This window comes from Leptonotus elevatus, chromosome 2, assembly GCF_054856555.1.
Source record: "Leptonotus elevatus isolate MCC_2025b chromosome 2, RoL_Lele_1.0, whole genome shotgun sequence".
NCBI classification, from domain to species: Eukaryota; Metazoa; Chordata; class Actinopteri; order Syngnathiformes; family Syngnathidae; genus Leptonotus; species Leptonotus elevatus.
The window spans coordinates 20,791,564-20,804,302 of record NC_141240.1 but is presented as its reverse complement, the minus strand read 5'-3'; the positions used below and the strand labels follow the sequence as shown (position 1 = coordinate 20,804,302).

General features: G+C 37.3%; 1 protein-coding gene across 7 annotated transcripts; it reads right to left on the bottom strand.

The window, feature by feature from the left end:
* Window positions 1-38: 38 nt before the first annotated feature.
* stradb (STE20 related adaptor beta) lies at window positions 39-12,730 on the bottom strand. Of its 7 annotated transcripts, none has more exons than XM_086070028.1 (13): window positions 12,535-12,730; window positions 12,225-12,332; window positions 11,625-11,717; window positions 8,574-8,654; window positions 8,131-8,230; window positions 6,486-6,607; window positions 6,269-6,377; window positions 6,066-6,189; window positions 4,942-5,113; window positions 4,745-4,849; window positions 1,580-1,842; window positions 1,462-1,504; window positions 39-1,352 (listed from the first exon to the last, which is right to left on the bottom strand). In XM_086070028.1, the coding sequence occupies exons 3-13, from the start codon at window positions 11,634-11,636 to the stop codon at window positions 1,188-1,190; spliced, it is 1,296 nt and encodes a 431-aa protein (XP_085926154.1). In that variant the 5' UTR covers window positions 11,637-11,717; window positions 12,225-12,332; window positions 12,535-12,730; the 3' UTR covers window positions 39-1,187. The 7 variants fall into 7 exon arrangements, with proteins under 7 accessions (XP_085926154.1, XP_085926152.1, XP_085926155.1 ...); XM_086070026.1 differs by having other exon boundaries at window positions 11,625-11,691; XM_086070029.1 differs by having other exon boundaries at window positions 12,225-12,285.
* Window positions 12,731-12,739: the final 9 nt, after the last annotated feature.

Genomic DNA, 12,739 nt, shown 5'->3' with positions numbered 1-12,739 from the left:
GAGAATAGCTAAGACACAACACACAAAAACCAAGTCACTTCACTTGCATATTGGTTTAATAATATGTCATAATTGTCTATTCTCATCTTTGATATGTACTTTACATGACAGTGCACAAAAATCACAGTTACACAAAGGTCTCCACGTGAAGCCATCGCGCTTCATTGCTCGCTCGCTCGCGCTGCCGTATTTCTTCTTTGGCTGCTGATCTACTCTTTGTAAATACTACACACAACACAGAGGTCACTTAGATTGAGCAGGATGCGGCCTTTTGCGTTTGTGCACTGCTCCTTTTGTTTAAAGGCCATTTCAAACGAGGTAGGACACCTCCATTTAATCGCTTCGACGTCTCTGAATCGGCATTTCCGAGATCCGAAAAGACATGGAAGGCAATAGTGATAGTAATTGGCATCAAATTGTCCACAATCTGTATTTTTATTTCTATTCACATGTTCGACTTCCTTTTGAAGTATTATCTGAAAATATGTTCTCCAGTTGCAGATAAATAGCTTTCATTGGGTAGACAGTGGATATAAAGTCTGCACACCCCTGTTCAAACAGCAGGTTTTTGTGATTAACTCATTCACTGCCATTGACGACTATAGACGTCAAAAATTCATTTGAACTATTTCTATTAGTTTAACATTTTTTTCCACTTTTGTTAACAAGAGTATGAAAACCTAGAATTTGTTTTATTGTACATTTAGAACAGAGATCAAATTTGTGATTAAGTCATGCAATTAATTACAATTAAAAAATGTAATCGCCTGATGCGATTTAAAAAAAGAAAGATTATTATAAATTAGGGGCATCAGGCGATTAACATTTTTAATCGTAATTAATCGCATGACTTCACTAGTTAACTCACGATTAATCACAAATTTGATCTCTGTTCTAAATGTACAATAAAACAAATTCTAGGTTTTCATACTCTTGTTAACAAAAGTGGAAAAAAATGTTAAACCAATAGAAATAATTCAAATGAATTTTTGACGTCTATAGCCGTCAATGGCAGGGAATGAGTTAAGGAAGAGCTTCTTCTACCGTTAATGTGAAAAAAAACCCTAACTTTCTTAGTGTTCATGTCACAAGAGGTACAACATGTAACATACAGTATGTCTGTTTTAACAGCTGCGCATACTTTTATCACAGTAAAATGTGTCATTCTCTCCAAATGTCGATTTCTTTTAGGAAAAATCCCATGACACCTCAGCAGCGCAAACGCTGGCGGCTGCAGTTTGAGCGTGGCACGATGGGGTCGGGGGGCAGGATAAGAGCGCCACTTCGGAGCTGGTGAGTGGCACGGCTGGGTAAACAAGGCTGAGGAAGGAGTCTCTGGTGTGCCTCTTCACCTGCACAAGCGCAAAATAGACACACTTCAACATGCGGCAGCTTGACTTTGTTTTCTGCTCTGAGTGCAAAGTAATCGTTAAGATGCCTTAAAAAAACACAAGAATGCACCTGTTTGAAAAAGGCGTGGCTCATGAGGGCAGAGGCTGACGGTCTGAAAAAGGTATAAACATAATAAGGTCAGGTAAAGTGAGCGCTTCCCCATAGAGTGTCAATGCATGAGGTAGACCTGTGCTCAGGCTGCTGCTGCAGACACATTTGCACCAAATTGTGCAAGGTGGCCGAGTGGTTTTTGGGTCCGGGACTGCGGGGTCCTTCTGTGGCGGGCGCATGGGCGCTGGTGCTGTGAGTGGCGCTTCCGGTGGCCGCGCTCTCTCCCATGCCGGAGTCCACCCCGGATCGGGACACCTTCAGCCCCCCCATCTCGCCGAGCGGGAAGAGGGCGGTGTCCGGCAGGCAGCGGTGCAAACCGCGCAGCTTCAGGAGGAGAGTCTAAAACACACCCGTTGAGCAAAAGGCCATTATGGGCACCCACAAACGGCAAAATATCACAAGTCTACACTACACTGTAAAAAACAAAAAACAAAACTGTTTTTATTTCACAGTTTTTTCAGTATTTTAAAAATATCATTTATATAAATTCTGATTTTACATGTCAAATGTAAAATAACATGAAATCCCTGTAACATGTAAAAAAACGCAATATTTCTGTTCTTTTACAACAAAAAACGTCATTAGAAATAGCTACATATATTGATTGTTAAAATACGCTCACAAATGTATCGTAATTTCACAAATATTTGTCTGTTATTTAATGGAATAAAATTTTTAAATCAACTTTAAAACCCCCCCAAAAAGGGGGGGGGGTTATATATACTGAGAAATTAACTGTAAAAATTTGTAGTTTTACCATAACTTCTTTGTGAATTGACAATTTTTTAAAGTGAAAATAACTACAATTTATGTAATGTCCGATAGATGGTAGCATTCATTGTATAACACATTTATTTTGAAAGGACATCTAATGAGATATACGCTGTAACAAAAACAAAAACAAAAGTTAAAAAAAAAACACGATCATTTTCCAGCAGCTGGGATGCCCAAAAATACTGTGAAATAACAGAAAATTACTTTCTTGTAAAAAAACCCCCCAAAAACAGTACTTTTCCATAATTAACTAATTCACTGCCATTGACGGCTATATACGTCAAAAATTAATTTTAACTATTTCTATTAGTTTAAATTTTTTCCTTACTTTTGTTAACAAGAGTATGAAAACCTAGGAACATTTTTTTAATTGTAAATTTAGAACAGATATAAAATTGGTGATTAATCGTGAGTTAATTAGTGAAGTCATGCGATTATGATTAAAAATTAATCGCCTGACGCCCCTAATTTTTAATAATCTTTTCTTTTCTTTTTTTAAGAAAAAAGACACGTTTATTAAAAAAATAAATATTTAATTACTTTTTTAAATATAACTTAAAAAAAGAAGAAAAGATTATTAAAAATTAGGGACGACAGACGATTAAAATTTTTCGGAATTAATCGCATGACTTCTAAATGTACTTTTTTTTTTTTTTAGGTTTCCATACTCTTGTTAACAAAAGTGGAAAAAAATTGTAACTATTAGAAATAGTTCAAATGAATTTTTGACGCCTATAACCGTCAATGGCAGTGAATGAGTTAAAGTACAGTTTTTAACAAGATTCCATGTAATATAACAGGTTAAAGCTTGAGAGAGTGAAATGCGCAAAGCAAACAATTGGACTTACGGATGCTGCCTCTGCTGAGGCATCAGCACTACCAAGTATACATTTCATGAGATGTAAAATTAAAAAACACCAATGGCAACGTGAATCAGTGGTAGAGTGGTCGTCTGGTATCCCTGAGGGTGTGGGTTTGATCCCCTTGGTGATAAATTGAAGTATAAAATACTGAACTCCTAATGCTGTGTCATCAGAAGGTGAGTGACTACCGGTAGTCAAAATGTAAAGCGGTTTGAGAGCCTCGTAAGGGGTCAAAATGCTATACTGTATAAATGAATTACCCTAACAGTAAACTGTTGCAATTTTAAAGCCAAAATCTTTTTTTTTTTTTAATTAATCGGATTATTGTTTTTGTCATATACATTACATACAATTTTGTCAAAATTACAGTTAAAAACTGTACTTTAATTATGGGGAAAAAATGTGTTTTTACGAGAAAGTAATTTTCTGTTATTTCACAGTATATTCTGGCGCCCCAGCTGCCATAAAATTACCGTTTTTTTAACGTTTTTTTATTGATTTGTTTTTACAGTGTACACTGCTATATATAGCATGAACTCATCTGCTAATTTCTCCCTTTAAATAAATTTCCACTCATTTTACTATGCCACTATATTACTGATAAATGTGTTCAAGTGTGGAGCAGAAAGAAACAAATAATATTTTAAGATTTTCTTCTTTTTTTATCAGCAAATTTATTGGTCACACGTGTGAGTAGATGAAACATTTAGTCAGTGTTTCAAAGTAGTGCTTTAAAATAGGGTTTGGGTTTCAAACTAGTGTTTGGTTAATTGAGGGTATTATTAATGTAGGGTTCAAGTTTCAAAGCAGGGTTTATATTATTAAGTACAGTTGGGGTTTTAAAGTACGGTGAGGGTTTCAAACAGCAGATTATTTGGAGCAGAAAAAAAATAAATTCAGGGGGCGCATATTGTAAGTTGACTTGTTAATTACATATTCACATTTTCACTCAATTTGAATATATTCCTAATAAATTGGCTGAAGTGTGGACCACAAGTTTGTTAGCAACAAAAATATTTAAAAATAAAGAAAAGAAAAAAAACTGTAAATTTACTGACTGCATAACTACTTTTGTGTGCAGAAGCGTTTTTTCTCTTTGTACCAAGCAATCAAAATGGCCGCCGCCTAAATGACCAGTGATGTCGTTAGCTTGCAAGCTAGCTGATAGCTAGCCGCTCACATGGCAACGTGGCAAGCTCCATAACGACCTGATGGGAGATATTGCAGCCACCAGTGGCTTTTAGTGGATATTTTTGGGTGGCTCAAACATGTTAGAAATGTGTAGGCATAAGAAAAATGCTACAAAAGTAGCATCCATTTTTAGTGGGCTGTGTTTACACACGTTTCTTTTTCTTTCTTGTTTTCAAATTTTGCAACAGCATTTTTTTCTGCAATGTGTCTAATTTAAAAGACACATCGCCGTCATCCCATGAAAAACACTTATGTCCATTTATTTTCTGCGTTTAGTTTCATAAAAAAAAAACACGTAAAAATAAACAATTTAAAATTTTTAATTAAAAGACAAAAATGGACTTAAGTGTTTTTCACAGGACAGCGACGATATTCATTGTCACTTTACAGGGACTTATACTAAAGGTGACTACCTGAGTGGGTGCCATGTCCTGAAAAGGCGGCCTGCCGCTCACCAACTCGCAGGCGGCAATACCCAAACTGTAGATATCAGACTTCACTCCATAACCGTGAAGATCCTAGCGATGGGCACACCAAAAGGAAACACAGAAGTCACACAAATCAGGGAAGAGCCACGCAAGCGGGATGGCGCGGTACGGCGAGAACTGACTTGTTGCAGTAATTCGGGGCTTAGCCAAGGCAGCAGGGCGGGACTGTGGTGGGGCATGTCGAACACCGCGTTCATCCGCTTCCCTTCACGCATCATGCTGTAAACGCCGTGCAGTCCCGACAGGTAGACGCGGCCTTCTTCTGACAACAGGATGTGACTGGCCTTCACACCTCTGATGTTGTGAGCATCAAATCATTTTTTTTTCAATACTCAAAGAAGAGGAGCGTGTCAACATTTTACTCTTCGTTAAAGCAACGCTAAGGAACTCTCAGTTTATGTTGATTATGGCGGCGCCATATGAACAAAAGCGGTATTGTTATGCCTGAAGGAAGACCACATTTCCCATGAGGACAAGCGCATTGAAAAATTCGGGCCAATGTTGATCCTTGACTGTTCTTTTATCCGGGTAGACTCCCCCCTTTTTCTTCTTTGTCTCAGACAAAACTTTTCAGTTGTTTTGCAGCTTCTGCTAGGAAAGCAGTAATCGTGTGTTGACATTCAAGTTGACTTCCGTCTTTGTAACGAATGGGTAAAGGAGGAAGTGATGCCTGCCATGAAAGCAGTCAGCACATTTTAAAAATTAATTTAAAAATGTATGTTTATTTTTGTGTGTGGCAGTGTTTCTACTATCCTCCTCAAAGTTGCTTAGTGCCAGTAAACATGATACAGACTCCATCTGGCCTTGGCAAAGGTACCATTCCACTACTTTTAAGTCAATGTTTCATCAGAAGAGTTATGAAAATATGTTATTAACTCAAAAAAATCATTTTGACTATTTCTATTAGTTTAACTTTTTTTTTTTTTTTTACTTTTGTTAACATGAGTATGAAAACCTAAAAAAAATTGTTTTTTACATTTCAAACAGAACTAGTGAAGTCATGCTTTAATTGCCTGACGCCCCTAATTTTTAATAATATTTTCTTTTTTTAAATCTTTTTATTTAAAAAAATAAATTTTCAAAAAAAAAAAAATAATAATATATATATATATATATATATATATATATATATACACATATACACTGTATTTTTGTTGTCAACTTTTTCCCCCCACCGCTAAGTGATTTCCCAATTGAATGATGAAACTGTCTTGTATTTTCAAATCAAAGAAAAGTCTCTATGTACCTGTGAACGTAGCCCATACGGTGCAGGTACTCCAAGGCTTGCAACACGCCATACAGCAGATACGCTATCAAGGACTCGCTCATTCCATCGGGGAAATACGTTCTCATTAGAAAGTGTGCAGAGCCTGTTAGCCACGGATGAGAGTGGACAAATTCAAACCATAATTGCCTCCACTGGGGGCTTTTGGATTGGGATTAACTGACCGTAGGCCATGAGCGGCGTGAGGACCCACAGCTGGCAACAAGAACTGAAGACCAGTCGGAATGTCAGCAGGTTTGGGTGACGCACCCGCCTGGACAGGAAAACCTCGTTCTGTGGAGGCAGAGACGGAAGGGACATCCAACTGTCAGAATCGCAAATTCCCTTTGCTATCAATAAATGATGGAGCTAATCCTAACCCGACGTTGGACTCGGGCTCACCAGGAGCTGTAGCAGCTCCTCCTCTGTGCACTCATCCAGGTTTGTTTGTTTTATCGCCACCAGCTGCCCAGTTGGAGTGTGACGCGCCATGTGCACCTGGCTCAGGTTGTTGAAGCCCCATCCTGTCACAACGCATCACAACTTGACATCCCATGCTTTCAACATCCATTATGTCAAGCAGAGTTCACTTTGAAAAGATATCCAGAATTACATTTTTGAACTGTACTTTCAATTTTTTATTCAAGATACAGGTTACGTAATGTAAAACCATTACTGTTTTATTATGTTTTGTGAAACGTATAGATTGGGATTTTTCATTGTAGTCATTTTTTTTATTTGTTTTGACCTTTGTTTTTGTTTTGTTTTTAATTCAGTTAGTTTTAAGTCGTTTTTAGATTAAGTCTGTTAGTTTTACATTTTGGGGGAAAATACTTCATTTTAGTTTTAGTGTAAACATAAAATAAAACTAATATTAAAACTAATCATTTTGAAAACTAATAAAGTGGAACCTCGGAGTTTGAACGTCTCGGAACTCGTACAATTCGGACTTCAACCAAAAAATCTGAGTAAAAAGATGCCTTGGAGTTTGAACTCATTTTCAAAGCAAGCTAAGCCAAACATACCTTGAAAACGCGTAGCCGAGCGTAGCCGAGCGAAGCCGAGCGAAGCCGAGCGAAGCCGAGCGAAGCCGAGCGAAGCCGAGCGAAGCCGAGCAAAGCCCTGCTCATTTCCGGTCAGATCGTGAATATTCCCGGAGGTGCTCCATACTCGCGAGTGCATTTGGATTTTTCCACGACAATTTTCTTCGCCATGGGCTCAAAGAAAGACAACAGTGCCAGTGGCAGCAAAGCAAAACATACAGTGCCACGAACCACAGTGGAATTAGGAAGGAGATTATCGCACAGTTGTAACTACTATGACTACTTCTGTAAATACTGGCATGAGGACCCCCCCTTAGTTTAGGACCACTTAGTAGTCTAACAATATGCCCAATGTAAAATACACCATCTCAGAACTGAACTAAAGCAAGCATTAACATAGCATTTATCATCCACTGATGCCATCACAGCTAAGTTATTTTTATTGTTTAAATACTGTAAATGTAAAAAACATAAATAGAAATTAAAATAGGAATTTTCTGTTTTTGGAGCTTGGGAACGGATTAATTGCATTTACATTAATTCCTATGGGAAAAAGTGTTTCGGAGGTTGAACAATTCGGACTTTGAACACTTCGCAGGAACGAATTATGTTCAAACTCTGAGTTACCACTGTACTAAAAAAAACTAATACTAAAACTAATAAATTGTTTTAGTATTAGTTTTAGTTTTTTTTTGTAAATGTATGTAGTATTAGTCCAAGAAAGAAAGGGAAAAAAAGCTCACTAAGTCTTGTGCAGTAAAGTAAACAATTATCAAACAACTGACCTTGCTTCATCCATAAAATAAATGCATCTAAAACGAACCTCAAAAGCAAATGTATGATATTACAAAAATGAAAATGGACATTTTTGCAATAATAATAGTGAGTCTTATAAAAGTAAGATATAGTTCCAGTTAGTTTTTTGAACACTGTTCTCAACTGTTTTTTTGTCTGGTTCAATGAAAGTTAAAACAAACAAACAAGTCTATTATCAGTTCTCTCACCCAGCTCAACGAGGAACTGGTAATGGGCAGGCTCTGCTGACAAAGCTGCGATGTCATCACCGCATCCCACTGCCGGGTGTTGAGGGGTGCTCCCAGAGCCCTGCAGTAAACCACATCATTCCACACTTCTTCAGATAAAAAAAAATATAAAAAAATAAAAGTGTAAAAGTACTCAATGAATTAACGCCATTGCATTATTATTTATATTTTTGTAATGTGGACACAAGCCACATTTTCCTGCATGCATATTAAGTGTACACGTAAAGACAACACAAGAAGGGACGGGCAAATATAAACATCAGTACAAACGTGGAAAAACAACTTGCGCTTATATTGGTCAGCAATCTCAATTTTGATGATAGGAATTCAAACGAGAGGACAAGTCAACAAGTCATTACGTCCATCAAGCGTCTTTCTGTCTGTCTAGTGCTCGTGCTACTGACCAAGAGATGCTGACTGGTGTCCTCATAGCACTCCTCTATGTCCATGGGCTGGACCTGAGTGTGGGAGATGCAGGAGCAGTCCTGGTGAAGGAGGAGCGGGGAGGGGAGGCAAGCACAGGTGAGACACCCCGCAACAGGGAAGGGTGGAGCCTGGGGGGGAAATGTCTGGCATGCGAGGGAGGTGGCGATGACACAGAGAAGCTTCTGGCATGTGATACAAGCTGTGTGGGATGAGTGCTGAGCAACATGAGTGATCAAAAAGGTGCGTGAGCATTCACAGTTTAACCTTGGTGACATTGGGCTTCCTGATGCTGCTGTTGGCTGGCCGGTTCTCAAGTTGTGTACATTTTGCTGGGTTGTCTTCTTCCTTCAATGATGTTTCACTGTTGTTTTCTTTCTATATCAATGTTCTCGGTCAAAATATGCCAAAATATCTGGTTTTATTTTTATGCCGATGACGGTCATTTATTGTTCATTTACTGCAATTGAAAAAAACATCTAACTTTTTAGTCTGCCTTTGATGTTGTGCAGTGTCATTTAACTTAGTTAAAGCTGGTTTTAAATGCAGGCAAATCCAAATGAATGGTTTTCTCAACCATAAAAACCTCTTCTTTTTTTTTTAATAATTAAAAACTCTTGTTAAAAAAAAAAACTTTATTGTGGCAGATGATGTTTCGGCACACCCTTCATCAGATCATTGATATATTGTTTTATTTGTTTAATTAATTAATTGATTTCAACCTGTTCAGGGTGTACACCGCCTACTGCCCGAAGCCAGCTGGGATAGGCTACAGACCCCCCCCCCCCCCCCCCCACGACCCTTGTGAGGACAAGCGGTTAAGAAGATGGATGGTTGGATGGATGATTAATTAATTTGTTGTTTGTATTTTTATTTAATGGTTTTCTCAATCACAAATAAAAAATACTTTTAAGAAAAACTTTATTGTGACAGATGATGTTTCGACACAGCCTTCATCAGATCATTGATGTTTTTTTGTATTACATTTTTTTATTTAAATGTTTTCTCAACCATAAAAAAATAAAAACCTTTCTTGTGACAGATGACGTTTCAGCACAGCCTTCAGCAGATCACTGATGTTTTTTTTATTTTTACTTTTTTGGTTTGTTTATTTCTTATTTTTCTTTTTCTTTAATGGTTTTCTCAACCATAAATAAATATATACGATACGATACGATATACTTTTATTTTCCCCGTGGGGAACTTTTTCTATACTATATATATATATATATATTTTAAAAAAAAATTATTGTGACAGATGACATTTTGGCACAGCCTTCATCAGATCACTGATGTTTTTTTATTTATTTATTTAGTTATGTATTTATGTATTTGTTTATTGATTTGGCTTTCCTGGCATTTGCACCTCCTACACTTCTTGGCGTGCGTTTGCCTGCCGCTTTTTTCATTTCTCAACCATACCCTAAATTCTCCCTAAGATTGAAACTGCAAAAGAAGCAACAATTCAAATAGTTACTACTTAGATATTGTTATTGATCAAAATCTGTCTTTTAAGCTACAAAATTGAGAGCCTTGTTTGAAACCTGAATCTTAAATGGGGGTTATTTCTTTTATAGCAAAGACACGTAATTATGCAACATTTTTACTTTTATTAGATTAGATTTTTTTTTAATGCACCAGTACAACACCTGAACAAATTGGATAGTGTGTACCATTGTGACCGCTTTATGTAGTTGCTAAGTATCCATCTTCATATGTCCACAGACTCTCACAATATTGTTGTTGTTTTAAAAATAAATGTATTATTGGGCTTCCCCCATCTTATCTTTGTGTATACTGTACTTGTGTAAAAACCAACAGCCCTATGGTTTCCAAACTGGCCAGTTAGAATTTATGAAAAGCATGCATACACAGATGATTCACTGCAAAGCTTCTGTTCTGCCATTTCAAAGCATTTCACAGTTTTTAGGATGGATGTGTTGCATCATAAAAATAAAAATAAAAATCTAAGAAATAGAGTCTGTCAAAAGTAAACGTGGTCATGGTTGATTCGAAAATAAAAGATTTCCAAAACTTTGAAGAGAAAAATAAATTTCAACAAGAAGCTGTTGAAGCGGAAAACAAAGGTTGGTGCTGGACTGGATTTTATGTTTTTGCTGAACAGGACTATTCATCATGGTGGACTTTGTGGTCATCTTCCTAAAGAAGCATCTTAACTCTCGCAGCCGTAGATCAAAATCTGCCTGAGGAAAAGTTGAAATATAGGGACGAGTTTTCCAAGTCAGACTCTTGGCCTGATGAAACCAAAATTGAACTGATTGGGCATATGGATGCTGTATTTCAGAAAGAATGGCGGGCCTTCCACAACAAAAATGCTGCTCCTACTTTGAAGAATAGTGCTGGGGGCATAAATAATGCTGCGGGGGGAGTTTTGCGCTTCAGGCAGAGGAAACCTTAGATATGCTGATATCTTCAAGAATAACATCAAGAAGTCTGCTGCCAGTCTAGGCTTAGGTTTTCGCTGAAAATTCTAATCAGAGAACGACCCAAACATAAAAAAAGGTCCAAAATCAAGTTTGTGGAAAGGCCCTCTCGGGTCACAGACTGCAATAACATTGAGACTCTGTAGAGGGCGCTCAAGGTCTCTTGCAAGTAAGGCAGCCATCACCTCTCCCAAAATACTACTGGGGAGATGGTGAGTATGGATTTGTCTACCATGATGACAAGTGGTGGAGCTGCCTAAACTTTCATCCCTGAATATAAAAAAAAGGTGATTGCAAACCGCAAAGTAGGAAAGGATTAATGAATATTTTTGTGATGTAGTCAGGTGACGTCTACAAATTTTGACAAATGTGAGTGAAATACAGTACGCATTTTAGAAACACCTCTTAATTTAATTTTCCACAAAGGAGGTGCAAATGCCAAAGTCCTACATTTGTATGAAATGTAACTGTAGAATACAGTCCTGAATTAGAGAAAGATCAATTTGATTTCACTAATAATCATGGCAACAAACTCGGCGGTAAAAAGAGAAGACACAAACCCACCGCCATACTTCACAGAAGTCTTACCAAGAAAGACATGGAGTCTTTAAGGCGCCACTCAAATCACAGGTTTTGGCATTCGTCCACCCAAGAGCTGCACAAGACATTTGGAGAGAAACACTGTTGGAAGAATGAAGTGCAGCAGCATAATAACAGGCAGACAGAATCCATCCAACCCGAGCCTCTCAGCTATCACTCTAGTTGTCTATCTTGAAGGCAGAAACATCACATCATAAATTACAAATGGCCCAGTAGATATTATTTTTCTTAAGTTTGCTCTGAATCTTTGAAATACAAGTGTACAAGATTGTTGCTCTTATTATTCTGTATTGCTAATGATACTAAGTATCAGGTTAACTCAGAAGAGTATTCATTTGACTTGACTAAAATTTGCCGTTGCATAAACTTAAATGTTTAATGTTAAAGAAAAAATAATTTGCACTGTCCAGACTAGTGTCCAGGTGTTTATTTCACAGTCTCAGTTGTTCAATTTGAACACAAACTAACTATCCGGATTTTTTTCCCTTGAAACTGATATTTTGTCGCCCTACATGACCCAAATCGAACTACAGTATATGCAAAATCAAATCGTCAAAAATAATCACTCCTACTCAGATTTCTTCTTACCTGAATGTATCAGCTGACCTGGAGGAACTGGCCAAGATGGTCAACACAGCGGCTAGGTAGACTGCGACATGAGATGTAAATATACAATCAAGTCTTAAGTCTTTATCCCTGTAGGATCAATTCAATCACATAAGATTAAACTAAGGAAGACAAACACACACAAAACAATAATACTGAACTTTGTTTGACTTGTGTTGATTAACTGCACGTTTCATGAATATTGTTTCTTAACACACCTCCTCGAGCTAAAGTGTTGCTACTTTAACACCGTGTATAATGTACAATTATGTAGAGCAGCAAACGTCCTTACCTTGTCTCCTCAGCTGTAGGTCTTCGAAGCATTTACCTCAAAACACTGCGCAGAAAATGTGTTTTTGTCAACACGTTTTCAAAAAACATTAATCATGTAGTGAACAAATTATATACACTCAACATTTTAAACACGAATGATGGTAAATTGTGCAAGACTTTTAATTTAATACAGATGATTGTCTGTCGCGTGTTGATGACATCAT

Excerpts from the sequence above, each read along its gene's own strand:
- stradb (XM_086070028.1), bottom strand. Across the intron at positions 6,190-6,268 it reads CACGCCGCTCATGGCCTACG|GCTCTGCACACTTTCTAATG; the intron begins GTCAGTTAATCC and ends CGTGGCTAACAG. Across the intron at positions 5,114-6,065 it reads CGTATGGGCTACGTTCACAG|AGGTGTGAAGGCCAGTCACA; the intron begins GTACATAGAGAC and ends TCACAACATCAG.